The sequence below is a fragment of the Eucyclogobius newberryi genome, unplaced genomic scaffold, assembly GCF_026437365.1.
Source record: "Eucyclogobius newberryi isolate DKJ021-1_F unplaced genomic scaffold, fEucNew1.0.hap1 SCAF_10, whole genome shotgun sequence".
NCBI classification, from domain to species: Eukaryota; Metazoa; Chordata; class Actinopteri; order Gobiiformes; family Gobiidae; genus Eucyclogobius; species Eucyclogobius newberryi.
The window spans coordinates 24,240,858-24,268,067 of record NW_027315724.1 but is presented as its reverse complement, the minus strand read 5'-3'; the positions used below and the strand labels follow the sequence as shown (position 1 = coordinate 24,268,067).

Genomic DNA, 27,210 nt, shown 5'->3' with positions numbered 1-27,210 from the left:
AAATTCCTTGTCTTTGTCAGTGTCGGTGAAAACATTTGTTTAGTGGTGAAAACTAGTTGGTTGGCCTTTTCAGTCTTTAGTTTGGTTAGAACAGGCTGTGCTGCAGGTACTTTGTACGTCATCTCACTCCTTATCACCATAACTCTGGAATTAGTGGAGAATAATGGATGAATTACCAATGCAAATCCATGCAAAAGGATTGACAAGGTTGGATATTTTCAGTTGTTTATTGATTAGTGATTGATTGACGTCTAGTAAAAGAGCACATTTTGCTCAGCTTCTTTTTGTATATGGACGTTACTAATTGCATTTGCTTCTGTCATAGTTTCCTTTGAGTAATAGGGTGCATATATTCCAACCTTGTAGTGCCAAAGCCATTTGAATTGGATAAAGTCTCCAAAGTGCCTTTACTAAATAATTGCTTCTCAATATTTCAATTCAATTTATTTTTGTAACACCCAAAGACACAACAGCTGTTATCTCTGAGTAAGAAATATTTTCCTTACAAATAAAATGGTTCTGGATGGAGATTTATCTTGTCTCTCTCTCTCTCTCTCTCTCTCTCTCTCTCTCTCTCTCTCTCGCTCTCTCTCTCCCTCTCTCCCTCTCTCTCTCTCTCTCTCTCTCTCTCCCTCTCTCTCTCTCTCTCTCTCTCTCTCCCTCTCCCTCTCCCTCTCTCTCTCTCCCTCTCCCTCTCCTCTCTCTCTCTCTCTCTCTCTCTCTCTCTCTCTCTCTCCCTCTCTCTCTCTCCCTCTCCCTCTCCCTCTCCCTCTCCCTCTCTCTCTCTCTCTCTCTCTCTCTCTCTCTCTCTCTCTCTCTCTCTCTCTCTCTCTCTCTCTCTCTCTCTCTCTCTCATCTCCAGCCTATGCTGTCACTTTGTTCTTTTAAAAACCCAACATTAGGGGCACAGTATTGCATGTGAAATAAACAAACTGGGTCACCTTGATGTGGCGCTGAGCTCAGCTGCTCTGTGGGTGTAATAACCTTGTGAGTTCTGTTTTGTCCTCGGTGTATGTCTATGGCCCCATAGATTTAAACCACTTAGCCTAAACTCAAATTGAGCTGTAACACCATGACATTTATACTACATGAAATAAATGCTCCATATCTTTAAGACCTCTATAAAAGCTACTTAAATGGTCCCTGATGAGAAAAGAGCATGATGTTGTAATTAATGACACAAAAGCTGTATCAGCAGCAGTATGACCAACTGTCTTTGGACTGAAAGAAACGTATGAGCCATAGATTATTCTTTGGACAGGAACATCCTTGAACAGCTCAGGGGAGGATAAGGTATGCAAGACAAGGCCATTTCAGTCCTGATGCAGTGCAATTGGTAAACAGTATGAAGCCAATAGCAGGGTGATTCAATTCTGGAGTCAGATTTTTCAGATGGCCAAGGCCTCTGGGCTAGGAACAACATTACTACTGTAACAACATTTGGGTCAGACATTTCAATAAATAAAGAGTTAAAGAGTCCATGCAATAACATTATTAAATTGCTTGGAGGGCCTGATTTAGCCCCTGGGCCTTATGTTAAATATCTATCCCCTATGGTAAAGAATTAGCCCACACATTCACTATTAATGATGGTGATGATTTCCTATGACTTCCTGTAAACAAAAAGAAAAGAGCTTGTGCTACAGGTTTCATATGTATGTCTAGTAAAATGACAGCCCAACCCAACTGAAAATCGTATAAGGGGAGAAAAAAGGCTGATGACGCCAGCGCGTAAAGCTGATGCTGCTTGCAGAGTGTGTCCTTGTTACGCGGGTTGTGCGTAGAAGTGTGTGGCAGGACCTTGCACCGGAGCCTCACGGAGCCTCGCGGAGCCTCACGGAGCCTCGCGGAGCCTCACGGAGCCTCACGGAGCCTCACGGTGCAACGCGTTGTGGAGGCGCGCGTTCTCTGAAGAAGCGGCTTTCACCATGCGTCCGTCTGTGCGCAATCTGAGGACATAAACTTTCCTTTACTTTGAATAAGGGACAAAAAGTTTAGTAGTGATAATGTCCACCACGTACCCCATCAGCTCAGTGGCGCCCAACGGGAGCTCCTCCACTGCCGCCGTGTCCGAGGAGACGCGTCCAGCTGTGGAGGGGCAGACGCGGCTGCTGCTCCTCGGCGTGTGCGTGACGATCGCGGTGGCCACGTCCGTCGGCGGCGTGTTTTCACTACTGTCTCTGATGCGCGTGCGGAGAAAGACCTCCCTGTGCCTCATCGTGGCTTCCATGTCCGTGGACGACCTGCTCAGCGTGGTGCCCCTGTCCCTCTTTATGGTCCTGCTGTGGCAGAGGGACGAGGGCTCCGGGGGGCTGTGCACTTTGTCTGGACTTTTATACGTGTTCCAGGGTGTCTCGAGCAACATGAAGGCGTTTCTCATCGTTGCCTACACCTTCTACGTGACCAAGAGGTTCGGGGTGCTCCATTCAGCCCACCAGCCCCTCAGAGTGGCGCTGGCCATAGCCGGCGTGTGGACAGTCAGCTTGACCGTGAGCGCGTTGCCTCTTTGCGGCTGGGGCAGTTTCGCACCTGCGTCTCTCGGCTGTTTCCCAGAAATAGACAGTTTGTACATCCTGCTGCTCTTCTCCTTGTACTCCCTGTGCTTCTGTGGGCTGCTTTTTTTCTTTATCCCTCTCACCTACCAGCTGCTGTGTTCAAGGGAGCCCCAGAGAGCTCTGCTGTACCCCACTTACCTCGACGTGGCCGAGGGCATGACGGTCTCCACGCACTTCTGTACCCAAAGTTTGGGCACCTACAACGAGTTGAGTCCCAGCTCAACTGTGGGGTCAAAGCTGCAGGACAGAAAGGACAGCTGCCTCTCCCCGGTGTGTGAGGGCGTGCAGAGGAAAGCTGGTGTTGGTGATACCCCGGTGTTGTTCGCTCAGAAGCGTTTCTCTATGATCCTGGCAGTGCTCAGAGTTATTCTGTGGATGCCACTAATGGTAAGTGATTTAGACAACACGTTTGCACCCTCTGCCCCTGTCTGAGCTGGGTCTAAAACAAGGTCTTTCATGGTCAGAAGAGCCACAGTAAATGAACACCACACATGTTAAATAATTCTATCTACTATCTAGTTGAGCTGCTTTGCATTCTTTAATGTGGAATGGAAATCTAAGCACAGTGTTTAGTGATTCCAGCAGCATAATTACAAAACTGACTCAAGCAATATAAAGAGTGTTGAAATAAGTTTTGTGATACCAAGACAATATTTGCGTTTCAGTCTTTTAAATAACACCAAATATATACTTATAAGATGACTAAATATGAAGTGCTGTTGTTAATGTGAACTATAAGTCATTTGTTTTAAAATCAAGTGTAAAATAGTGTCTTGTCCTTATGTCTTGCCTTTGCTTCCCCCCTGTGCCAGACCCTGGTTCTGGTGAGACATGCGGTGAATGCCCGCAACTCGTCCCTGGAAATTCTGAGCTTCTTCTTGACTCTGCTCGCACCGGCCGTGACCCCCCTGTTTGTGCTGTCAGAGCGCTGGATACACATGCCCTGCGGCTGCTTCATCAACTGCAAGAGAGACCCAGCACACCAACATTCAGGTACAAGTGAAACATTGTGTGGATTCGTTCTGCAAAGTTTAAATCATAAAAGTGGAATGGCAATTGTAACACTGCAAGTCCAAAGTGGGAGAGTCAAAAATAAAGGTATAAAATATTCATAAAAGAAGAAAAGGTTGGTGGAACTTCTTGGCTATTGCTTTATGGACGTTGAAATAGTTTATTGTAAATACATACATTAAATCCAAGAGTAGAGCAGTGGAGGTTAAAATTATGCAAAATATTACTATCATATTTTAGTCTTCCACATCTCCATTGATTCAAATGAAGGCATGACTTAACTCTTTTCATTGTGGTTATTAATAATTGATTTGATATTAGGGATAAAGGGCATCATAGTCCATCAGAGTGAGTGCGTTTGTATGTACGTGTGTGGGTGTGTGCGTGGATATAATGTGTTTGCGTGTGTGCTGTTCTGTTTGTGCATTGTGTGTAAAAATGTGATATTATATTATTATTACCATCATCATCACAATGCTACCATATATTGTCGTACATGTACATGTAGTCATAATTTTAAATAGCAATCACTTTATACCACTTTATACCCACTACCCACACACACTTGTATACATAAACATACATACAGACATATACATTATGATCTCTCCCCGCATCATTTCTGCCACTTCCTTTTTTTTCCTGTGTCATGTGTCTAAGCTGCATTTAAAGAAGGAGGACATTTTACGAGTCTCCACTTGGGACAGAGATGTTGTCCTAAGGCACATGTGTCAAATACAAGGCCCGCGGGCCAAATCCGGCCCGCCAGACGTTTTAATCTGGCCCACCGAACATATCAAATTTAATATTTATTTATTTTTTAAATCGATTTATAGAACCGTAGTTACATCTGTAACCGTTTTTATCACTAAAACTACGCGTCCCACAATGCCGCCGGTGGCCGCCCCTCCCCCACGGGGCTCTGCTGCACTGCTGCCGAGGGAGAAGTGCACTTTAAGCACTTTTGAGCAGAAGTTTAGTGGTGTGTCAGTTCAGGTGTACAGATAACTACACAGACGTGGAAATGTTAGTTAGTACATTTAAAAGGTTTTTTAGATCTTGAGAAGTTTATTTTGTTATGAAGTCAAATGTTTATCTCTGTGTAGATCAACTCTGAAGTTGTAATGCACATAAACTGAAGCACAGTATTGGTGAAATTACACTTGTTTTTCTAAATACATTTCAGTTTAAGAGAGCAAACGTTTTGTAATTTTTTTTTAATCGATCCAGTAATTGCTTCAAAACAGCATAGGCTATATAAAGCTATTGATTTCTCATATTTTTAATAGTTTTATGTTTTACGTTATGTTCGGCCCGCGACCCAGCCTGAGCGTCGAAATTCGACCCACGGCCCAAATGAATTTGACACCCCTGTCCTAAGGAAACCAACCAGTTTTTTTGTAGTGTACTGAGTTTAATCCTTGGTGTTTACATTTTATAATAGAGGTGAGTGATGATGGAGTCTAGTGATTTAAACTAGGTTAGTGCGGGGTGGGTTGGGATCTTTAAGAATAAATAGATTATTTTTGGTAAAATTGTCTTTATTGCTGCTATTCTGCCAATTATGGAGAGAGGAAGGTTGAGCCATCGAAATAAGTCCTCTTCTATTGCCTTTAGCAGTGGTGCGAAGTTGAATGTTATCAACTCTGACAGACTGGAGGAGATCTTGATATTGATGCCGAGGTGAGTGATGTGATCATGGAGGATGGATGATTTATTCCAATTAAATAGCATAATTTGAATCTTTTGAAAAAGACTGAATTGTTTTGATTGTTTCTTGAATAGATGTTTGAGGTTCTTGAATAAATAGTGGTATATTGTCTGCATAAAGTGAGATTTGATGGGCTTGTGCTGTGTAATACCTTTGATTGATGTGTTCAGGCCGATAGCTGCTGCCTGGGGTTCAATAAAAATGATGCTTTTCCACCATCTAACCAACACTCACTAAAACACTAAATGGTGGTGTGTTTAAATTCCTTTGCCTGTAATATCCACATGATTTACTTGACTTTCCTTTTTCATGTTGCAGTGATGAAAAGAGGACTTGAGTTCAACCTGTCTTTCCAGCAAGGTTATGGCGTCTATAAGCTTTCCCACGCTGCTTTGTCTCCTCCAAGTCCTTCCAGTCAAAAACTCCCATACCACAGCCTCTTCAACTGTGACTTATCCAACCCAGGACTTTCCACTCTCCAGAGATCCGGACCTTGTTTTGATTTCAGCACCCCTCATGCTCTGGACAGCTCCTCTCGTGCAGATCTGCTATTGGAGGCTGAGGCTAGTGGGCCAGAGTGTTCTTCTCTGCCTCATGTGGAACACCAAGACGACAATGACTTCTGCTGTGTCCCGCCTCAGCTGTTGGGTTTCACAGATAATTCCTCAGTATTCGAGGGGCCCGAGAGGAGGCTGTCCCATGAAGAGTGTCGAAAAATTGAGTTGTCCGATTGGGAGTGGTGCCGGAGCAAGTCAGAGCGGACTCCAAGACAGGTAACTACAGAGTCGAGCCATTCCATTATCCCCGTGTTTAGACTGCTAATTAAGTCATTTGTATCTGTCTCTTTGGGGCTATCAGAGATTGATTTCCACGCTGCAGCAATTTGTATGATTACAATTTTTTTAGCGGGGGATCATTAAGACTACATTTGGAAAGATGATACAATGATGTTGAAATTAACACAGTCTTGGCTTAAGCTGCATTTGTTATTATTAATTTTATGTATTATCAATACAAAGACAATATAATTATTCTAATGACAAGTGGATTTGCGGGGGAAGTCATATGCAAATGTTTTAGTTACATTAGTTACATATTTCAATAATCAAAACCATAAGACAAATGCCTATAAAAGTTAGCTAAAAAGACAAAGAATGAGGTGATTACATTTTTTTTTTTTTTTACCTGTGTGGCTGCCCAGCCATCAGTTGTCATAATTTGATGACTAGCCATGGACAAACTCTATTCTGTCAATTAATTTATTTTGGCAAAATAACCAGATTAATTGAACCACACAAACATCACCTTTAATAGATTTTTGCTACTGGAGAGATGCAGTTTTGGAGATGCTCTGACCCAGCTGTTTAATCATCACAATGTGTCCTTTGTCGAAGCTGCTCAATTTCTTGCACCTGCCAATTTGGAGATTTTTTTTTAATGTTTGCATAATATATTCCACCCACTAACAGGTGTCAACATGAATAAATAATCTGTTGTAGCAGAAATCAATCTACTGTAAACAGGGACATTGTTAGAGGCAAGGCGAGTTTATTTGTAGAGCACAATTCATACAAAAGTAACTCAAAGTGCTTTGCATAACAGGAATAGATATATTATTATATTATGAATGCAGATTTTCCTAAAGTAATACATTTCAATATTTATCATCTGTGCAGAGAAATACAGAAAGGTTAATTAATTAATGCATGCTGATGTACAAGCAGCCCTGCTCCAGAGGCACAGATACAGCTTCAGGCATTTGTTCTTAAGAAGAACTTTATGAACTTGTGGCAAACAACGGTTCAAACCAGGATATTATAAAGCAGATTATTTATCCTATGTGGTTTTGTCGGCAGTATTTCGAATGTTTCTCATCCTTGTGTCTGCTCTTCTTATAAGTGTGAAATGTTTTGCTTTGGAAATTACCCACAGGGGTTCTTAACTAAGTGAAGAGAGTGATTTTTTTAGGCAACACTAAATTCCTGTTTATTTTAAACCAGGCAACACAAAAACAGAACAATGTAGTGTATTCTATCCAATGCAGTGAAGAAAGTTGTAAAGAGCGGTACATAGGTGAGACTAAACAACCACTTCACACTATCAACACAGGTCTTCTGTTAATTTAGGACCAGAGAGCGCCATGCATATTCACCTTAAAGCCACAAACCACTCTATCGAAGACTGCGAGGTGAAGATTCTAAGAAGGGAGAAAAGTTGGTTTGAAAGAGGAGTTAAAGAGGCAATATTTGTTAAAAAAGAGAATCCTTCTTTAAACCGAAATGGAGGTTGAAGATGCAACGTTTGTATATAATAGTGTTTTGAAACCCTGGAGACGGAGACGCCCGGGGCATTCTCATGCTAATCGGGTACTCGGTGAGGAGGGAGCGAAAGTCAGATTACAATAGGATGTAGATAGCCCATTACAGGGCTGAAAGGAAACAAAGAAGGACAGTCTCAATTGAAACCGAAAACCCTCTTCATCAGGAGGTCCCGCCCGGAGGGCAGGGCTTACACAGAGTAGGATATAAAACCTAAATTCCCAGACTAGATTTGCAGATTGAGAATGAGAGTTGAAATGTTTTGCTTTTCTTAAAACAGAGTCCAGGTGATTTTTCTACACCCACAGGGATGAAGGCCATCTTGCCTTTGGTATTCAGTTTGAATCACATAAGTCGGCTCTGCGCGGGTGTGTTGTCTGGCCTATTTATTAATGAAAACATTTAACAGTTATACTACACTGGCACACATTGTAAAACAAAACCACAATATCTTATGACCAATAAGATAAATATTATTATGAAATGATAACATTGCGCTGACCTAAATATTGTAAATGAAGAACTATTTTCAAAATGATAACGTTTTCAGACACTCGCTTGGTTTGTATATAAATGACTTACAGTCAATCACAAAAAATAAAATAAACACTGGCAAGACAGTAATCCTCACTCACAAGGATCAAATTAAGCACCAAGACCTCTGGTCAGTTTTTAGCCTCCACATGGATAACTTTTAACTGGAGTAATTAGACGATAAAGGTACATTCCACCTTGGAGTGATTTTACACTGGTCCTATTTTGCAAAAGTATTTTTGAGAAAGAGCCATTTTTACTATATGAGAAAAATGTCCTCATCAGTTACAACACTGGCACAAAATACAAAACATAAAATGGATGAAAGTGTCTTCTAGCTCCAACAGTTAGTCAATTAGTCCAGAGACACAGCACGATGCCCACAGAGCAGCAGATGAAAGTCAAGCTGAAACATTCTCTTTTCCTTTTCTGTGTTTTGTTCCTTGTTAGTGAGCGAGATATCATTACCCAGCATCCTCGGCCCTGACAGGCCTTCTGGCCTTCAGCATCCGCAGGGAGAGCTGAAATTAGAGTTTAAAGACATCTTTACCCTAGCTTTGACTTTGCTGTCAGTCGACGGAGACCTCCAGATAGTTCAACGCTGTCCACTGTGGGGGGAATCAGAGCCATTCAAATACCAAAAACACTTACAACCAAATATTTAAATAGTAATATTTTATAGCACATATGTTGTAGATATTGCAAAAACAACAAAAATATCTGATCTGGCATACAAGAAAACATGCATCTTGTATGTGCAAGGACACAGTAATCCACCAGCCTCTGCTGCACTGATTGCACAGAGCACAGTTTAATTATCTTGACTTTGTCCCCGCCTTTGAGTCCCCCCATTCACATGTGGCCTTGAGATTGACATTGTTTGTGTGTACTAATGGAGCACCATTATTTTTCTTTAGATTGCAGTAAGATAAATCATTTAGAGGGAATAATGAGGATCTACGCACAGCTCCTGCTGGGAACCCACAAGAGACATTTCCTGCTTCTGACAGCACAGAATGCATCATGTTCATGACTTAATTTACTCTGATTTTAAGTCATGTGGCATGGATATTGAGAGAATTGTGATTTCTATAGCTTAATATTTGACAATCAAAAATGTTTTTTTTTAGATTGATCTAAATAATAATAATAATACATGATTATATTTTGTCTGTCCCATACAGAGGTCGTCAGGTGGACTCTCAATCCCCCTGTGTGCATTTCAAGGCACAGTCTCACTACAAGCCCCCACGGGAAAAACCCTCTCACTGTCAACGTATGAAGTCAGCAGCGATGGGCTCCGGATCTCCCCCAGCAATGGCAAGAAAGTACGAAATGCACATTTTTATAGTGCATGTACAAGGATGATCCAGGAGACATATATTTACATTTATATTGGTGAACGTATCAAAGTCGATTCGTCCAGGGTAGAAAACATTTGTTACCTAGTCACTGGTTTAGAAATCAAGTTGTTTCGGCTACCAACATTTTTATTTAAAATAAAAGTTAATGTATTGTTGTGCCTTGTCGACCCAAGCTGTAAGAGTGAGACTTATATAAGTTATAACTCCCTTTGGGCAGGATCAATACAAGCTCAGAAGAAGTAAATGCTGGCAAAAGTGAAAATTACTTTTAGAAATGGTATCTTGATTTGAAAAACTTTGTCCACCTGACTACCTCGGAAACCTTTTCTACTAACCACTCTTGGACGAATGAGATATTACATAAAATGTATTCACATATTAACAATTGGCATGTTTAGAACATTTGCATATTTACATTTGTCAGTAATTATTTTACTTTGTAGGTTGAAGTGTATCGCTCCAAGTCTGTAGGCCATGAGCCAAATGCAGATGACCCATCCTCGGGTGGACAGGGGGTGGATGTGAATGTGAGCAATGTGGGCATGGCCTTGGACATCGGCATGGGCATCGGGGGAGGAGTAGGCGACACCAACGTGAAGATCCACCTGGAAGTCCTGGAGATCTGTGACAACGAAGAAGCTCTGGACAGTGTCTCCATCATCTCCAACATCAGTCAGTCCTCCACGCACGCCCGCTCTCCTTCACTCCGTTATTCGAGGAAGGAAAACCGCTTTGTGTCGTGTGACCTGGGAGAAACGGCGTCCTATTCTTTGCTCATTCCCAGTGCGATTAACACTGAGGCGGAGAGCATCAACATCACTATACCAGACACTGTGGAGGCACACCGGCAGAACAGCAGGCGCCAAATTCAAGAGTGCACCGGTTATCATGAAGACATACAGCTGCTCAATGAGGCCTATAGAAGACAAGTTGGGGAAGAAGACCAGTGATATGAGGGAAAAAACAAGCAACATTCCAATATTAACAATAACATATAAGCTGTTTCCTATGTTAAGACTGTTACATTTGTTAATCAGCCCTTTACCCCCCCAAATACTGCCCTGAGATTAGATTTAGCTTCTTAAATGAGGATAAAATGAAAACAAATGATGATTACTTAGGAATTAGTTTTCATGTGATGTAAATCAGTTCCAGTGAGAGAAATAGTCCGATTTAAAATCAACAGCAAACCTCTAATTCCAGTTCTGCATCTTTCATCCTAATAAACAGATTAGATGGATCACCAATTGGTATTGTAAGAAAAATCATGGTTACATCTTTGAAACATTTTCCTACAGCTTTGAAAACATTTTGTTACATCTTTGAAAACATTTTGTGTGTTAGTGTGTTTGAGCAAATCTGACCTTCATAACACATGAACACAACTGTGATTTATAATAACTAGAGAACAAAAATAACAGACAGAGAAATAAGAAAAAGACAGAGTTATATGGAGCAACAGTATTTTAGTGAAGCATCTGTATTCTTCCTAGGCTTGTGCTTGTCTGTCAATGTAAAATAGCTAGCGGGGTAGAGGAGGGGCTGAGGTGGTCACATGTCTGATATGATAGAAGATAGTGCTGACGTCATCAGTGACTCAGTGGAGGAGGGAGGGGTCAGCTGACCTGTGAATCTGACTCATCCCTGCTGTGTGTTTGTGCTTGTTGTGTGCCATGCCTTTTACTCCCTAAAGTAGAGGAGAGGTACGCTGGCTGTATAAGTGCACTGCATAATAATGTCCCGTTTGTTAGACTGTGCTTGTTACCTTGTTTTAAATGAGGGAATTATTATGTTGCACCTTCCTGCTGTGTTCACTTTGTTACATGTATAAAATAACAAAAACGCGGTTCCTATTCAGGACTGTTGATAATGCTGCTAAGTGCATAAGAGGGTGCCAGCTTTTATGAAAATGCTTTATGCTTAAATGAAAACAATTTGCATATATTATTCTCCAGCAGGTATACAATTAATGTACTTTAGTTTAAGCCACTTTGAGGATCCTACTCAATTCAGTGAGCCACCTAGGTAATCACCAGTCTACTGCCAAAAACAGGAAAAAACCTGTACATTAGCTGTATTGTATATTTTTAATATCATGGACAGTAAATGCCCAGCAGAAGGAGAAATATTTCTTCTACATGAATGACTAGTATGACATTGTTATTTACAGTATTTGCACTATTTCACAAATGTGTGCTTTGCAAATCAGCAATAACAAGATGTGTGCTTTGAACCGTTTTGTGTATCTTTCCCCTTTCTTCCACAATAACAGCTGAACTTGTTTGCTTTATAGCCCCATCAGTATTATGTAAAATGTGTTCTAGAGCATATGATTGAGCATTAGACAGCATTTAATCAGCTGCGACATGCTCAGTAAGATTGTGGTCATTAAAATTTTGTATCAGAAAAATGCTTCTTAATGAGTCATCCTGTATACCTGCACAAGTGGAATGTGGAATTTGGTGCTTGGATTCTCATAAGCTCAAATTGTTTTAGCCTCCAACGGAGCTAATGATCTAGTGTTAAACGAAGGTTTCTCAGACCAGTCTAGCACGGTGGAAGTAATCAAATAATTCTGCTTCTTCCTTTTTCTAAATTATAGCCCTATATATTTCAGATTCATATTTTTGCTTGCCTTTATGTAATATTAACACACACTGACTGATAGAACTTTCTTCATTTGAATACAGGCCCAACAATAGTAGACATTAGTAGACCCATTATTACCTATGATTTATTGGTCTTCATTTACATGCTTTTGCCACTCTAGCTCAGAAAACTTGGGAGTGGTCGCATTTTATTAGGCTATCAAACTAATATAGATCAATTCCCCTTACCTTCAACTTATTTTTTCAAATTGTAATTATTTAATGTATGTAATTAATATTATTTACATTTGTTTCTGTCAGAGTCAGAGATAGTTTCTCAATAGGATAGAGGTTAGCCACAGCAGAATGCAGTGGCCTGTCTGGGTCCACATTAGTTTAGTTTTAATTAAACCAGTCTATGATCTTCTAAAGATGTAAGACAAAATGTAAAAACCCATGTTTGTGTCTATTTTGCGCCCGTTGTAGTCAGCCAATCACAACATGAATCACAGAACTACAGCTGTCGCGGGGATATGACGTAAGAAATAGTGCGACAAGCCGGTGGATGCTAAATGAACCCAGCTAAGTAGCTTTCCCACAGTATTTTCTGTGTATGTTTTAAGTTAACACAATTCTAGGGCGTAGTAATCAGTTTTATGTGTTGTTGGTAAGTGCCTATAAGAGGCTGAAACGAAAGTGCTTATTTTTGGACAGCGTTGCAAACAAACGTGATCTTCTATGGACGGTTAGCCTCTGCGTGGTGTCAACATAGTGGACTCTGCGTTATGAGTTATGGTTATGGAGCAGAGCGCGGTGGGAGAAGAGGCAGGAGAGGCGGAGGAGGACGCGGCTACAGAGATGGCAGCAGAGAAAGATGGGACCGTGGAGGAGGTAGCACTGCCAGAGGACACAGCGACGAGCAGGAGCGAGGAGGCAGAGGAGGAGGAGGAGGGCAGCGGGACCGTCCTCCGCCTCACCTGAAGGGCCGGGAGATCGGGCTGTGGTACGCCCGCCACGGAACCGCGCGGAGGAAACAGGCCGACCGCAGATCGGTAAGATTCAAGGGAATTATTTTTAGCACTTTTCATTTTTTTTTAAAAACGTGTACTTTGTTTTCATTTGCCACGCTTATTATTGTAATATCTAAACTTAAACTCTATTAAATTAGATAACTGCATAGTTAATTATAACAACTTAAAAGTATCAGTCACCATGGCAAATTATCTCACTCACTAATTTAATTTAATAAATTGTACATAATATTTACCCTTCAAGTATTTTAAGTGTGTTTCTCAAACTTTCTCCCCAGCGGACTGTGGTCCAGATGGATGAGGCCAGGGTGCAGCACATCACCAAACTGCTCAGCTCTGTCCAGAGTGATCCACCTAAAGCAGAAACGGTCAATAGAGCATCTACCTCTGACAGCAGTCACTTGTCTAGTCAAACTGGACACTGGTAAGATATGTAATCCCCTCCTTACAATTAGGGCTGGGTCATAGCATATACTCATGATATGTTGTTGTTTGGTTTGGGGGTGATATGAACTACTAATCAGGATATAATTTTCATTCTCACTGCAGCTATTGCCACAAAAAGAGCTTAAACACTTAGGAATGAGCTCAAGAATGAAAGAGCATTGATTTTTGCAATGGAAGCTGGACTTTCATTGGTGACAATAACTTTAAAATCGTAAAGAAATTTGCACATCTCACATTGATATTACTATATGAGAGAGGCATTTCTCACATTTAGTAATATCAAATTTAAGTCATATTGCCTTGTTCTATTTACAATATAATGTTCTGGCCTAAACCAAATGCCACAATAAAAAGTGTAAAAGATATTTTTCATTGTATGCCTTTTCAGTTTGCCTGGATTAAACAGTCCCCAGATTTTATTCATTCAATCTAGACAACTCAAAAATCGCTTAAAAATAAATGATTGTGGTTAGTTTAATACATAGATAGTTAGTTTAATACATAGATACATAGATTACATTCTGGTGACTGTTGTGAGGTGACGGTACTATTGATGCTTGTGTCTTTCAGTTACTTTGATGGAGAAATGCCTAAGGAAAAGAAACACTCTATAAAACTGATCAAATCTGAGGAAGATGAAGATGAAGAGTGTCTTGAAGATCAGAAACCAGGAACACAGGCACCTCAGTGGTAACTACTAAATAAAATATGTTTAAAAATGACTGTTATCGTCAGTTGGCATATTCCATATTTTTTTTCCATTAGTTCTTCCAAGGTCAAGGATGAACCTCCTGATGCGTGGGATGTTGAGGAACCGCTGAAAACAGAGACTGGGAAGTGGGCTGACAAAGAGGCAGAATTTTTACTTCAAGAAATAGCCAAAGACAGTTCTTTGGACATTTTTTTAAAGCAAGATCTTCAAACCAAGAGATCAGATCCGAAGTACAAAGATATGCTGGTAAATACACTGTGTGCGATCAAAAAACTCTTACAATTAGTTAAATATGTATAAATTCAATGTCTTTTTATTCAGAAATTTAGAGAAACGCTGCCTGCATACAGCAAAAAAGAGGTAAGGATCCTTTATAAGTGTATTTATTTGAAGTATTTGCGGTAACCCAACACAAATACATGTTTCAGAAAATGTATAGATCCTTACATTTCCACTTGCTTGCTCATGCCTATCACTTTTCAATGAATCTTTTCCAGGAACTTGTGGATCTAATCAACTCTCACCATGTTCTGGTGGTGAGTGGAGAGACTGGGTGCGGAAAGACCACTCAGGTCACTCAGTTCATCCTGGATGATCTTATTGACCGAGGCGTGGGCTCAACATGCAGAGTGGTGTGCACTCAGCCCAGACGAATCAGTGCCATTTCTGTATGTAATCTGAACACATTTTTAGACAAAAGTCCACACACTGACCCCATTGTCTTTTATTGCACATGTGTTTCATTTGCTTGTTTGGCTCAGGTGGCTGAACGTGTCGCAGCTGAGAGGGCAGAGAGTGTTGGAAATGGGAATTCTTGTGGCTATCAAATACGTCTTCAGAGGTGAGCTATCTTTTATTTTTTCCAGACAAAATAGTAAAATAAATAATAATATAATGTATGTGCATTTTTGCTATTTTATTAAATATTGGCATGCGCTTGAACCTTTCCAGTCTGAGAAATTGGAGAAGGTTGTGTCTGAAAGGACATTTAGCGTGAAGGTGATTGAAAGGACGGTTGGAAGAATCCTTTGTACAAAATGTACACATAATAACTGTAGTGCACTGTAAAAAAGAAAAAGGAAAACATAGAAAATATATATATTTAAAATTATACAAAAGTAATTCATTTCATCTTCAAGTTTTCATTGTTCACTGTTCAGACTTACTGAAATAACTGTTTTACATTTCTATACCTCTACTCCAGCCGGTTGCCACGGAGACAAGGATCTATCTTGTACTGTACAACGGGCATTGTTCTTCAGTGGCTCCGCTCAGATCCGTGAGTCCCCCACTTTGTCCTTATTTCCTCGAGCTTTTCACATCTCCTCTTGGCAATTCGCCCTGTGTCTTAGTTCCAGCGGTCTCTTATCCCCTGCGAGTCTGGTCCAGGGCGACTGTCTGGGGGAGAAGCTCAGTAATGGCTTTTCAGGCTTGCATACAGCAGCTTTCGTTGACTCACCACTGCGTGCTCCTCCTTGTATTCAGAGCGCTTTCTCATTGCAAACCAGAGGCTCTCGGTGCTTGTCAATGTCTGCCGTGCCTTATCTGAATTGGGACCACTTTAGAGAATCACTCAAAGACAGCAGTTGTAGAGTGTCGAATTTGGTCCGGGATTTTCAATAAAAGTCCTTTTGCATAACAGACAATGTCCAAGTATACATGAAAGTATCATTATCAATACAATTTTCACTTCGTTAAGAATCACAAGAAACATGGGGATAACTTACTTGTTGAATTGTGTTCCTCTTTTTTTAATTTCTGTCCTTTTCTTTCAGGTTATTGTCAAGTATAAGTCACCTCGTACTGGACGAGATTCACGAAAGGAACCTTCAATCTGATGTTTTATTGGTCATCGTTAAGGACCTTCTCACCATCCGATCTGACCTTAAAGTGATCCTCATGAGTGCCACTTTAAATGCTGAAAAGTTCTCTAATTATTTTGGTACTAACTGAATCAAGCGCATGCGTTTTCTTTTTTACATTTATTATATTTTTATATTGCTTGTCTGTTTTTATTGTAGGTAATTGCCCAATGATACATATTCCTGGTTTGACATTCCCGGTTGAAGAATTTTTACTTGAAGATGTTTTGGAGATGACTCGGTAAATGGGAATTTCACACTTTTCTTTTGAAATATTTTTTGGGTGATTAATTCATCTCGAACTTGTCAGATATCGACCACGTAATCAGGATCGACGCTCCTCTTGGAAGCGGCGCTTTTGGCAAGGACGCAACTGTGGGTCAGAGAAAAAGGAGAAAGAGGCTGAGTATAGCGAGAGTTGGCCGTGTTACGCGCGCACCTTACAGGACAGGTGAGTTCAAATGCACAAAGCTAGTTTATTGAAGGTCATGTTATGAGAATCACATGCATAGATGAAATTATCTACCTTGAGGCTATCTACTTCTTTGAGATTATTTCAATGAAAAATATATCTATGTTTTGTGCCCTCAGCTCTGCATATCCATTATTTATTAGGTCAAAGCTTCATGGATTTTGATCACAAAGCATAACCGCACACTTGTGTATCACATAGCATTAGCTTCACCTGCCGTAAAGAACAAAGAGAAAATGCAACATTTGATCAAATTACTTGTCATTTATTAAAGTGACATTGTATATAATGTTTTTGGATTAGATATTTTGAAATTAACATAAATATCTGCCTTAATTATATTAGCCTGGCCAGCCGGCCTATTCCTCTTTCTTTTTGAGGGTCTGGAACTCTCCACAGTAAATCATTCTACTTCCTCAAATTTCTGGATCAATGATCTGTAAATCATTTCAACTGTGTTTAGAACTTTACATGTTGATTTGGCAAAGCCTCTTAGTCTTTTGTGTTATTCTGTCAATCCTGTTTCAAGCATTTTGACAGAGATTTACATTTCTCTGATTGGTTAATCCATCACAAGTGTATCCTCCCAGTCAGACCATCCATAATAAGGGGGGGGAAATGTAGCGCTCTATTGGGCCAATATTTATACTTTTTTAGTGTAATGGAAACTGGCCTTAATCTCCAGCAAAGACCAACGTATTAAAGGAAAGACATACTGTGAACTTTATTTGAACATGTCTGTGAAGAGGCACAGAATGTGACACTGCACCATTATGAGTTAGTTGTAAAACACAGTTTTGAATATCCAAAAATAATTTACGTTGATATTATTTTTATACTATCAGCACCATTGGCCATCAGATTCTAAAATATCTGCATCGACCCTGAAAAACCTAGATCAGTTGATCTTTATATAGTCTTGGCTGACCAGGCTATATTTGACCCCAATGACATAATATCATGTTATGTGCAGATACTCTGACGACACCATTGAAGCTCTAGAGAAACTAGACAACGATGACAAGATTGACTTGGAGCTGATCCTTGCATTGATACGTCACATTGTAAACAAAGATGAAGTAAGTTTTAGAGGCTTTTATTGTGAAGGAAAATGTAACAAAAAGTTAAGCATGTGACTGCATGGTGTGTATTTTTTCCCACACACATTTTTGAAAGTGATGCAATGAGATAATTAAATTACTGTTAAACAGGCACAAGTTTGAGGATGTATGGAACTCTCCTCATTAGAACAGATGGAACTGAAAGAGCCAAGCAACGCAGTTGACAGGAAATAACGCTGATCCTGCCAAAGGTTTTGCGCTAATGACTGATTCAACAGATGCTTTGCAAAGCAAATCAGTCATGTGTTCCATTTCCAGTACAGCAATTATGTTGACTTAATCTATGTACACGTACATTTTAACGATAAGCGTTTGTGAAAGTATTGCTGTACATCTTTTCTGATACATTTCAAGTTTCAAGTCACTTATAGTTTTAGTTTGAGATGTTGTGAAAAGAGAAAGACCAAATGGAGAAAAAAAATGAGGCATTGAATGAGGAGTTACTAACAGAGAAAGACAGAATAATTATACCAGCCCTTAAAATGTGTTTTTCCAATCAGTCACAGCAACCGCGAGCGGTGTCGCGCGTCTGATTCGCAGTGGCAGGGTCAAACAGGTGCGAAGGAGCTGCCTGAGATGGTGCTGCGAGGTTTTGAACCGAGGACACACATCGTCTGGCCCGGCTCCACAGCCATGATTGGTTAATTATGTTGCCAAGTCTGTGATTAGACACCTAGGGGACTGTCATACAGGCTTTAATGAACGCCTGCTGGGCCTCTGCATGTGCGTGTGGGCACGTGTGTGTTAAACACTGTCATTATCCAGCCAGCGCACTGTAGCATTTTGCTATGAAATAATCCATGTTTTTGTGGAATTATTTGATGTTCTGTCATTTCTTTTTAAAATCTCATGTCTATGTGGTGTTTCTTATCACCACCGTGACAGCGTACAGTAACTCCTGCAGTGCACTGCAGCTCCTTGTGGGTACCACAGCTTGAAAGCTGACAATAATAATTACCTTTTAATTAAAAGGCAGGGTTTCTGAGGCCCACAGCACCACTTTCTGTATTTCAGCTTGCGTCCTTCTCTCTATTTTTGCACTATTTTTGTCTCTTTGTCTTAAGTGTAATGTTTAAATATAGAAGTGCTTGTTTACAAATTAATACATGCCTTTTAGTAAATGTTACAGAAACTATTATCTAAAACTGCGTATATTTATTAATTAATTAATGTTATTATTTGATCTGTGTTTATAGCAATTCTGATTTAATTTATTTTTATGAGCAAGGAAATAACTGAATGAGAAAAGTGGTGCCATGAAACTCTGCTCAAGATGAAACATAACATAATGACAACATAACAAAAAATTAGAGGAAAAGTTCTCCACATGTGACTGGACCAGGTTTGCTTTTATACAGTGCAGCTCTTATATACATGTTAAATTAGAAACTGGTCAATAGTGGACATTCATACATTTCCCCCAGAACCATGTTTTTCCATCATCTTTTACATGTGACTAAACTAGATTTCTTTTAATGTTTTGTATTGCCCTGGTCAATTTAAAATGACCAATGTGAATGTGTTAATATGAAGCAAATTTTGTCATGTGCTGAGACAATAACAGAATCCTGATCCTGGCACAGAATATAGAGGTTAGAGTCTACGTGAATCACAGGCTGTCCTCCTGAGACAACGGGCACCTCAATTCATTTGCAGCTGTGGCTGTGCTTAATGGCTTTTTACTGCCTGGGGATTTGTTTGTTGTTTCATCCATACTGCCTGAGTGCCTGTCTCTTTCTTAATGATTTCTCCTTCTTTTCTAGGAGGGAGCGATTTTAGTTTTTCTTCCTGGGTGGGACAATATTAGCACTCTACATGATCTGCTTATGGCCCAGCAGATGTTTCGATCAGGTAAGAGTAGCAAGTTGTTTGACAAGATGCTGGTTTTAAAGACTAGGGCTTCTTGTCATTAAAAAGGCATTTTAAATTTGTTTTCATTTGTCATTTTCATTTAAATCACAAGATAATTAATTCAGACACTTTCTCTGTCAAGGAGAACCCTAGAACTTAGATATGTTTTCTTCCTGAATGTAATGTAATGCTTTTCCCACAATATTGCAAAAGCTATACACATGCATTGACACACCACAGTTTGTGTTTAGTACATAATATGAATCCTCAAAATACCCTGTTTTTATTTCAGATTGCTTCATTATCATCCCTCTGCACTCCCTCATGCCCACCGTCAATCAGACACAGGTCAGCATTCTCTTTCTCTTTTGGTCCGACCCCGTCTGTCCCATTGTGAGTCTGTGCTCTCATCTTTCCCTCTGCACAGGTCTTTAAGAAGCCTCCTCCTGGGGTCAGAAAGATTGTCATAGCCACCAATATTGCTGAAACAAGGTATTCTCTCGGCTGTTCCTTTTTCGTTTTCTTAGTTTGCATTTGTTGATATATGTAAAGTATGTTCTATTTGCTACGTTGCAAAGGGCCTTAGTCATTTTATAAACCGAATATGTCAGTGTCATTAGCATACATTTATTAGATTGCTTATGAGTGCTGCCATGGAGGTTTGATGAGGCCCCCTTCTGACAGCCAATTTGTTACGCTGACACAGACCGAGCAAATCAAGAAGCCACTTGCACTTCATTTACAAAACTATTGACAAAAATGTCATAAAAGGGCAATTCTTATAGTAACTGTGTGTCTTCTTTGATCTTTTTCATCACATTTTTCCCTTTAACCCACTCTTTCCCAGCATCACCATAGATGATGTTGTCTATGTGATAGATGGAGGCAAAATTAAGGAGACCCACTTTGACACTGAAAACAACATTAGCACAATGGCCGCCGAGTGGGTCAGTCTGGCAAATGCCAAACAACGCAAGGGTCGTGCTGGAAGGTGCGTTCAACAGTTTTTGTCTTTGTGTGCTAGAAAAGATTTACATAAATATTCTGAGCAATATTATAAATAAATGTAATGCTAACATTTATTTGACCTGCAGGTATTTCTTTTTTTTTAAAACAAAAATATTAGTTATTTTAAATTATAAATTGCAACATTGTGTATGCAGTCATGTACAATTTAGTTTTTATTGTTATAATTCATCCATCTATCCATCACATCTTTTTCTGATTATCCGGGGTTGGGTTGCGAGGGAAGTGTCAAAGCGGGATCCTGGACAGATGCCTGTGCCACCTGAGCTGACTTCTCTCAACGTGTCTCTACTGCGAGCTCCTCCCGTGTGACTGAGCGCCTCACCTTATCTCTAAGGGAGCGCCCAGCCACCCGGCGGAGGAAACTGATTTCGACCGCTTGTATCCGCGATCTTGTCCTTTCGGTCATTACCCAAAGCTCATGACCATAGGTGAGGGTAGTAACGTAGATTGACCGGTAAATAGAGAGCTTTGCCTTTCGACTCAGCTCCTTCTTCACCACAACAGTCCGATGCAGCTGCACCGATCCGCCTGCCAATCTCACGCTCCATCATTCCCTCACTCATGAACAAGACCCCGAGATACTTTACTCCTCCACTTGAGGCAAGCCACCTTTCTCCGGTCGAGAACCATGGCCTCGGATTTGTTGGTGCTGATCCTCATCCCAGCTGCTTCACACTCGGCCGCAAACTGTCCAAGTGCATGTTGCAGGTCCAGGTTTGATGGAGCCATAAGGACAGCATTGTCTGCAAACAGCAGAGATGAGATCCTGTGGTCCCCAAACCGGACACCCTCCGACCCCTGACTGTGCCTAGAAATTCTGTCCATTAAAAAATGAACAGAACCGTTGACAAATGACAGCCTTGGCGGAGTCCAGCATGCACTGGGATCAGATGTGACTTACTCCTGATGGAGAGTATAGAGCTGGGCCAGTGTTCCACGACCAGGATGAAAACCACAATGTTCCTCCTGAATCTGAGGTCAGATTCTCCTCTCCAGTACCCTGGAATAGACCTTACCGGGGAGGCTGGTCCACCTTCATAGCCCTTGTGCTATCTTCGAGTCTGGAACCCCTCACCACCAGGTGGTGATCGGTTGACAGCTCTGAAGGTCAGAGTACACAACAACAAATTCGACCATTGGCTTCTGGCACGTGCTCTGATGGACCCCCTTGTGCTCAAACATGGTGTTTGTTATGGACTGTGGCTAGCACAGAAATCTAATAACTGACCACTGCTTGGGTTCAGATCGGGGAGGGCCGATCACCCCTCTCCAGGTGTCACTGTTTTTGCCCATGTGTTGTGTTGAAGTCTCCCAGTAGAACAACCAAGTCCCCGGTCGGTGCAATGTCCAGTACCACTCCCAGGGACTCCAAGAAGGCTGCTTCGGGCTGTGCCCGGCTAGGCCCCGTGGGGAAAGACACTCTCCATCGAGCGCCCCCCGTAGGCCTGGTTCCAGGATGGCCGGTAACGCCAATCCGGGCAACGTAACTAGCCTTGAATTTCTTCTCTTCATAAGGGGCATCTGAACCACTCTTTGTCTGACCCGTCACTAAGGACTCGTTTGTCTTGGGTGACCCTACCAGGGGCATGAAGCCCCCAACAACATAGCTCCAAGGATCACTCGGGCACTCTGTCCCATCCACCACGTTAAAGTGGCTGTTCAAGGAAGGAGTTATTATTCAATAAATGCAAATCATTTTGACATTATCAAGATACCATCTTATTTTGGCAGTGACACACTGTAGTGTGTGTTTGTCGCTCTGGTATTTCTGCTCTGACTCCACATGTCTGTTCTGTTCAAACCTAAGTCACTTAGCAAGCGCGCCTTCTTAAGGGCGGTTTAATCTTTGTTTTTTAAAATACACCTTTGAACATAAATCAAATGGCAGATGGGATTTTTGTGTATTTTTCTCTACAGAGTGCGCCCAGGCAAGTGCTATCATCTGTACAATGGTCTCAGAGCCAGTCTACTGGACGCCTATCAGTTGCCTGAAATCATGAGGACGCCACTTGAGGAGCTCTGCCTTCAGATCAAGGTTTGAGACGAATGTGGAAAATGGCTGGCAGAAGGAAATGAGTGGCAGGGACAGCTGAGCATGAGAGTGCAGAGATAGAAAACGGAGGACTAAATGGAATGTATTTTTTTATATCTCTTTGCAGGTAAATGGATATTTCAGGTTATTTCAAGTCCTCAGCTCTCTACTACGATTTCATATCTGACTACACAGTATATTGTTTGTTATTCAAAATCCCTGTGCACTAATGTAGCACAATTCAGATTAGTGTTTGCTTTGATTGCTTTCACTGGTGACTATATGAGTTTTTATTCTGCAAGATTGTTATTTCATGTATGTCATAAAGGAAATTTCACAGAATTTACTGAAAAAAAACGTTTGTTTTATTTTTTCATTTCTTCCCCATCATGTGACAGCATTAACAATGGTTTTGATTTTCCAGATATTGAAGCTTGGGTCTATTGCCAGATTTCTACAAAAGTCCATAGATCCTCCATCTGATAAAGCTGTGAATCTTGCCATCAAGAACCTCACAGACCTGGTAAGTAAAGTATGATTAAGGTTTTCTATGGTTTCCCACAGCATATACTGCAATGACTAATGTTCTCATTGAAACACAAAATATAATGATGGAAATGTCTTTTATTAGAACCTCTGCATTTCTTACACAATACGATTCTCTTTTTCCTTTCATCTTAGACCGCCCTTGACTGCTCTGAAAACCTGACCGCACTGGGCATCCATCTTGCTCGTCTTCCTGTTGAGCCGCACATCGGCAAACTCATTCTGTTGGGAGCTTTGCTGGGCTGCGTAGATCCAATACTGACTATTGCGGCGTCCCTTAGTTTTAAAGACCCTTTCTTTATCCCTTTGGTAAGGTCACTTGCACAGCAATGCTTTAATATATTATCTCTTTCTATGATTTTTCTTTTCTTCTACATGTTCTTCTTTCAGGGCAAAGAGAAAATGGCAGACATGAGAAGAAAGACACTATCCAAAAACTCTAAAAGTGATCATCTTACCATTGTCAATGCCTTTAAGGTGAGAGAATGACTGCCAATGCCAAACTAAATTGTCTGTCATAACATTTAATTGATTTTCCTTTTTTCAGGGCTGGGAAGAAGCCAAGCATCAAGGCGCAAGATATGAGCGGGAGTTCTGTTGGGACAATTTTCTCTCTGCCAATACGCTTCAGGTGAGACGAGCCAATTTTGGCACAAAATCACAAAATCTTTTCCAACACTTATCAAAGCATATTTTACACTTACGTATGTGTACAATTTTAAATATGTATTCTGCTTTTCAGATGCTCCACAATATGAAGGGTCAGTTTACAGAGCACCTAATAAATGCTGGGTTTGTGAGCAGCAAAAATCCTAAAGATCCAAAATCGAATGTCAATTCAGGTGGATATTTTTATACATTTAACTGTGGTGCATTTTAACAACAGAAAAATACATTGATTTTATAATTCTGCTCTTGTGCTGACCTTTTCAGAGAATGAAAAGTTGATCAAAGCGGTGATTGTTGCTGGTCTCTATCCAAAAGTGGCAAAGATTAGACCTAGTCACAGCAAGAAAAGACCGTAAGTTGGTGATCCCTTCTTATGCAAAAATGTAATCTGTTGAATCGTAAAATGACTTGGAGCTTCAAAAGTTAACGCTTGTTGAGCCGTTCTGTGGCGATGATCTGTGAAGTCACGATATGATCTGCTACACACTCAGAACAGTTTAAAAAGAATAGTAATAACGCGGAGAGGCTTTGTCAGAGAACTGCCCTTTGCTTTGTTCATCAACATTTGAGTCTTAAATTCTTTTTGTAAAGTTAAGAATATGCGTGACTCTTTTTATTCCCTGCTAGAAGGATGTGTTCTGATGTGAAATCTCTTGGTAAAGAATTGCTCAATGTTTACCTTTTCAAAGAGGATTGTCTGAGCTTGTGAAATGAAAGAACTAGACTGATATACTGATATATGGAAAATAAGGCTATGGTTTAATGATTTATCTAATGATTGCATATCTAAATTACAAGGTTTCTTTAAAGGTGCAATACATGCAAAGTTTCTGGTTGGAATCCACCACAAGAAAATGGGAAAAGTCTCCATGGAGATGTCATTGATTTGCTTAGAAGGTTCCACAGAACGGCATTAAACATATCGATCTTGCATTGACTCAATTGCAGGGGGTTTTGGTAGAAATACCTTTAAAAACATGCAATCTTACGCCTCTCAACAATTTGTACGACATAATGCGCTTATAAGTGACACATGTTTTGGCTTTGACATAGATTTGAATAGCATTATTAAGTACAAACCAACGCTGTTACGTATGAACTCAGACCATTAAAGTGAAGATGAGGAACTAACACAGACAAACATGTACTGTATATATTCCACAGGGTTAGCGTGTACACTCATACAGATGGCAAAGTCTGCATCCACCCCAAGTCTGTGAATGCTGAGGAGACAGAGTTCAACTACCACTGGCTCATTTATCACCTGAAGATGAAGACCAGCAGTGTGAGTAGTGAGAAGAGCGTTCCTCGGTGTCTCTGTGTTTGGACTGTATTGTGGTTCTGATCTCATCTGGTTCTCATCTCTGGAATCGCCTCATTGTGAGTGGGAAGAGCGGTCAGTGAGTAAAGGTTGGCCTGCACACCGGCTTTACGCTGAATAAATATTAGATTAAAACAGCCTTTCAAGTCCATCTCAAAGGCTCTTGTGCATCAAAGTGGGCCGAGGCATTGTGTGGGGGGGTCACTCCGGGCGCCTCCTCTTCCCCTTTCAGCTCTCCCTTCCACACATCCACCTGTGCGCTCGTCTTTCTCTGTAAATGTTACCTTTCTGCAGAAAAACACCTTTAATGTTCTGTCTGATGTCTCTGTGCTTTGTCTCTTCCTATATCTACAGAAATATAACTGGTTTTGTCAGTATTTGTAAATGAACATATACACAGAGGGGGCATTTGTTGTCATTAGAAAGTTGTTAGAAAGCTAAGTAAACACCGCTTATATTTAGCTAATGGCTAAAGCGTGCATCATTATACCACATTGTACACAATATATATTTTGGTGAGATTACTGTTACTGTTGCCTTTCTGTTGTCTGAAAGATGGCTAAAAAAAGAACAGCACCGTCGGCTAAAAAAACCCTTCTGGTGGAAAATATAAACTATGCATCTCATTGACAACAGTTTAGAGTGGATCTGATTTTAAATCAAGGTTTATCATCTAAGATAAGATATTCCTTTATTGTCCATACATGGGGAAATTGCATTGTTGCAACGCAGGGAACCCTACCCTAGGAAGTTTAAAAAACACTCTCAATAGAAGATCTCTTATAAACAAAACCTCCTATGGACAAAACCTCCCATTTCCCAACAAGGGATGGAGGGGGAAAATAGTAAATATAAAATAAAATAAAATAATAAATAAATACCATTGCATGTGATCACGACAGTAATTGCACATGAATATGTGTCACGACAGTAATTGCACATAAATTGCACATGATGTTAATAATTGCTTAAAAGTTAACTATGAAGGAGCCAAGAGTGATTCATGTACCATGAGCCAAAGGTGTGATGAAGCAGCTGTGTCTCACATACAGTCGATGCACAAACATCACACATTGATGAGTGCCACTGTCAGGGCACCATGACATTTCTGTTCTCACATCAGTGAAGCCCAAACTCCCCGTTTCTGCTCTAATGGAACACTTAGAGCCACACCACACTGGAGCTGTCACCACATTGTGTCATAATGATGCTGCATGTGTCTGTGCTCTGTGCCCGGGCTCTGTGGTGGTGCTTGTTGATGGTAGAAACCTGTTTTTGTCCAACTTTAGATATTCCTGTACGACTGTACGGAGGTGTCTCCCTTCTCACTCCTGTTTTTCGGAGGTGATGTCACAATACAAACTGATGGGGACCAAGAAACCATTGCAGTTGATGAGTGGATTATTTTCAGATCCCCAGCACGGATTGCTCATCTTGTCAAGGTAAATTTACAGCAATATTTCTCAGATGTGTTGTTATTTTATTGTAAAATCTATATATTACAAGAAGGTACAGGCCTTGTTTCAGATGTTTCAGATTAAAATCACACATTAGATCTGATTCAGCTCATCTATGACACGCGTATCTTTCAGAGTCTGAAGAAAGAACTGGACTCACTGTTGGAGGAGAGAATCCGTAATCCGGCTCCTGTGGACTGGCAAAATCGTCAGTCCAAAGATTGCGCTGTAATCACTGCCATTATAGACCTCATCACGACCCAGGAGAGTCCCACAGGAGGCTCGGGGCCCCACAGCAGAGCGGGGTACGCTGCCCCCAGAGGACAACAGCGTTTCTTCAATGATGATGATGAGGAAGATGAGGACTAGAAGTGATAACATTATCTTCAAGTTTAAGAGCTGAAAATAACAGATCTCAGCTGCCGCCTGACTCGTCTCGTCTGTTTGTGGCCAACGCTGCAGTGCGGGCAGTTTGGGAAATGCCCCTCTAAAGTCGGCCATTATGAAGGTGTCTTCAAAACTTCCTCCTGCATTTCTAGTTCCACTCCAAAGAGATAACTTTCTGTATCATGCATGTGT

General features: G+C 40.8%; 2 protein-coding genes across 2 annotated transcripts; both read left to right on the top strand.

Annotated features, from left to right (window-relative positions):
• The first annotated feature begins 1,897 nt into the window (after positions 1-1,897).
• Positions 1,898-10,768, top strand: LOC140378960 (probable G-protein coupled receptor 149). Its single transcript, XM_072464151.1, has 5 exons — positions 1,898-2,942; positions 3,368-3,548; positions 5,596-6,050; positions 9,314-9,457; positions 9,937-10,768. Exons 1-5 carry the CDS (start codon positions 2,007-2,009, stop codon positions 10,441-10,443), a joined length of 2,223 nt encoding a protein of 740 aa, XP_072320252.1. The 5' UTR covers positions 1,898-2,006; the 3' UTR covers positions 10,444-10,768.
• A 1,856-nt stretch (positions 10,769-12,624) lies between these two features.
• On the top strand, positions 12,625-27,061 carry dhx36 (DEAH (Asp-Glu-Ala-His) box polypeptide 36). The gene is made up of 26 exons (XM_072464149.1): positions 12,625-13,133; positions 13,391-13,536; positions 14,130-14,249; positions 14,325-14,517; positions 14,593-14,631; positions 14,769-14,939; positions 15,033-15,112; positions 15,476-15,550; positions 16,047-16,213; positions 16,293-16,374; positions 16,444-16,584; positions 17,579-17,684; positions 19,490-19,577; positions 19,870-19,925; positions 20,005-20,069; positions 20,425-20,568; positions 22,524-22,641; positions 23,063-23,161; positions 23,320-23,493; positions 23,575-23,661; positions 23,732-23,815; positions 23,927-24,026; positions 24,118-24,205; positions 25,018-25,138; positions 26,464-26,616; positions 26,767-27,061. The coding sequence occupies exons 1-26, from the start codon at positions 12,867-12,869 to the stop codon at positions 26,998-27,000; spliced, it is 3,198 nt and encodes a 1,065-aa protein (XP_072320250.1). The 5' UTR covers positions 12,625-12,866; the 3' UTR covers positions 27,001-27,061.
• Positions 27,062-27,210: the final 149 nt, after the last annotated feature.

What these genes read in the sequence shown, in the direction of transcription:
- LOC140378960 (XM_072464151.1), top strand. Translation starts at nt 2,007, where the DNA reads ATGTCCACCACGTACCCCATCAGCTCAGTGGCGCCCAACGGGAGCTCC. An exon ending in TTCTGTGGATGCCACTAATG is followed by an intron (nt 2,943 to 3,367) that starts GTAAGTGATTTA and finishes CCCCTGTGCCAG; the next exon opens with ACCCTGGTTCTGGTGAGACA. An exon ending in CAGAGCGGACTCCAAGACAG is followed by an intron (nt 6,051 to 9,313) that starts GTAACTACAGAG and finishes TGTCCCATACAG; the next exon opens with AGGTCGTCAGGTGGACTCTC.
- dhx36 (XM_072464149.1), top strand. Translation starts at nt 12,867, where the DNA reads ATGAGTTATGGTTATGGAGCAGAGCGCGGTGGGAGAAGAGGCAGGAGA. An exon ending in GACGAATCAGTGCCATTTCT is followed by an intron (nt 14,940 to 15,032) that starts GTATGTAATCTG and finishes TGTTTGGCTCAG; the next exon opens with GTGGCTGAACGTGTCGCAGC. An exon ending in TCAAGAACCTCACAGACCTG is followed by an intron (nt 23,162 to 23,319) that starts GTAAGTAAAGTA and finishes CTTTCATCTTAG; the next exon opens with ACCGCCCTTGACTGCTCTGA.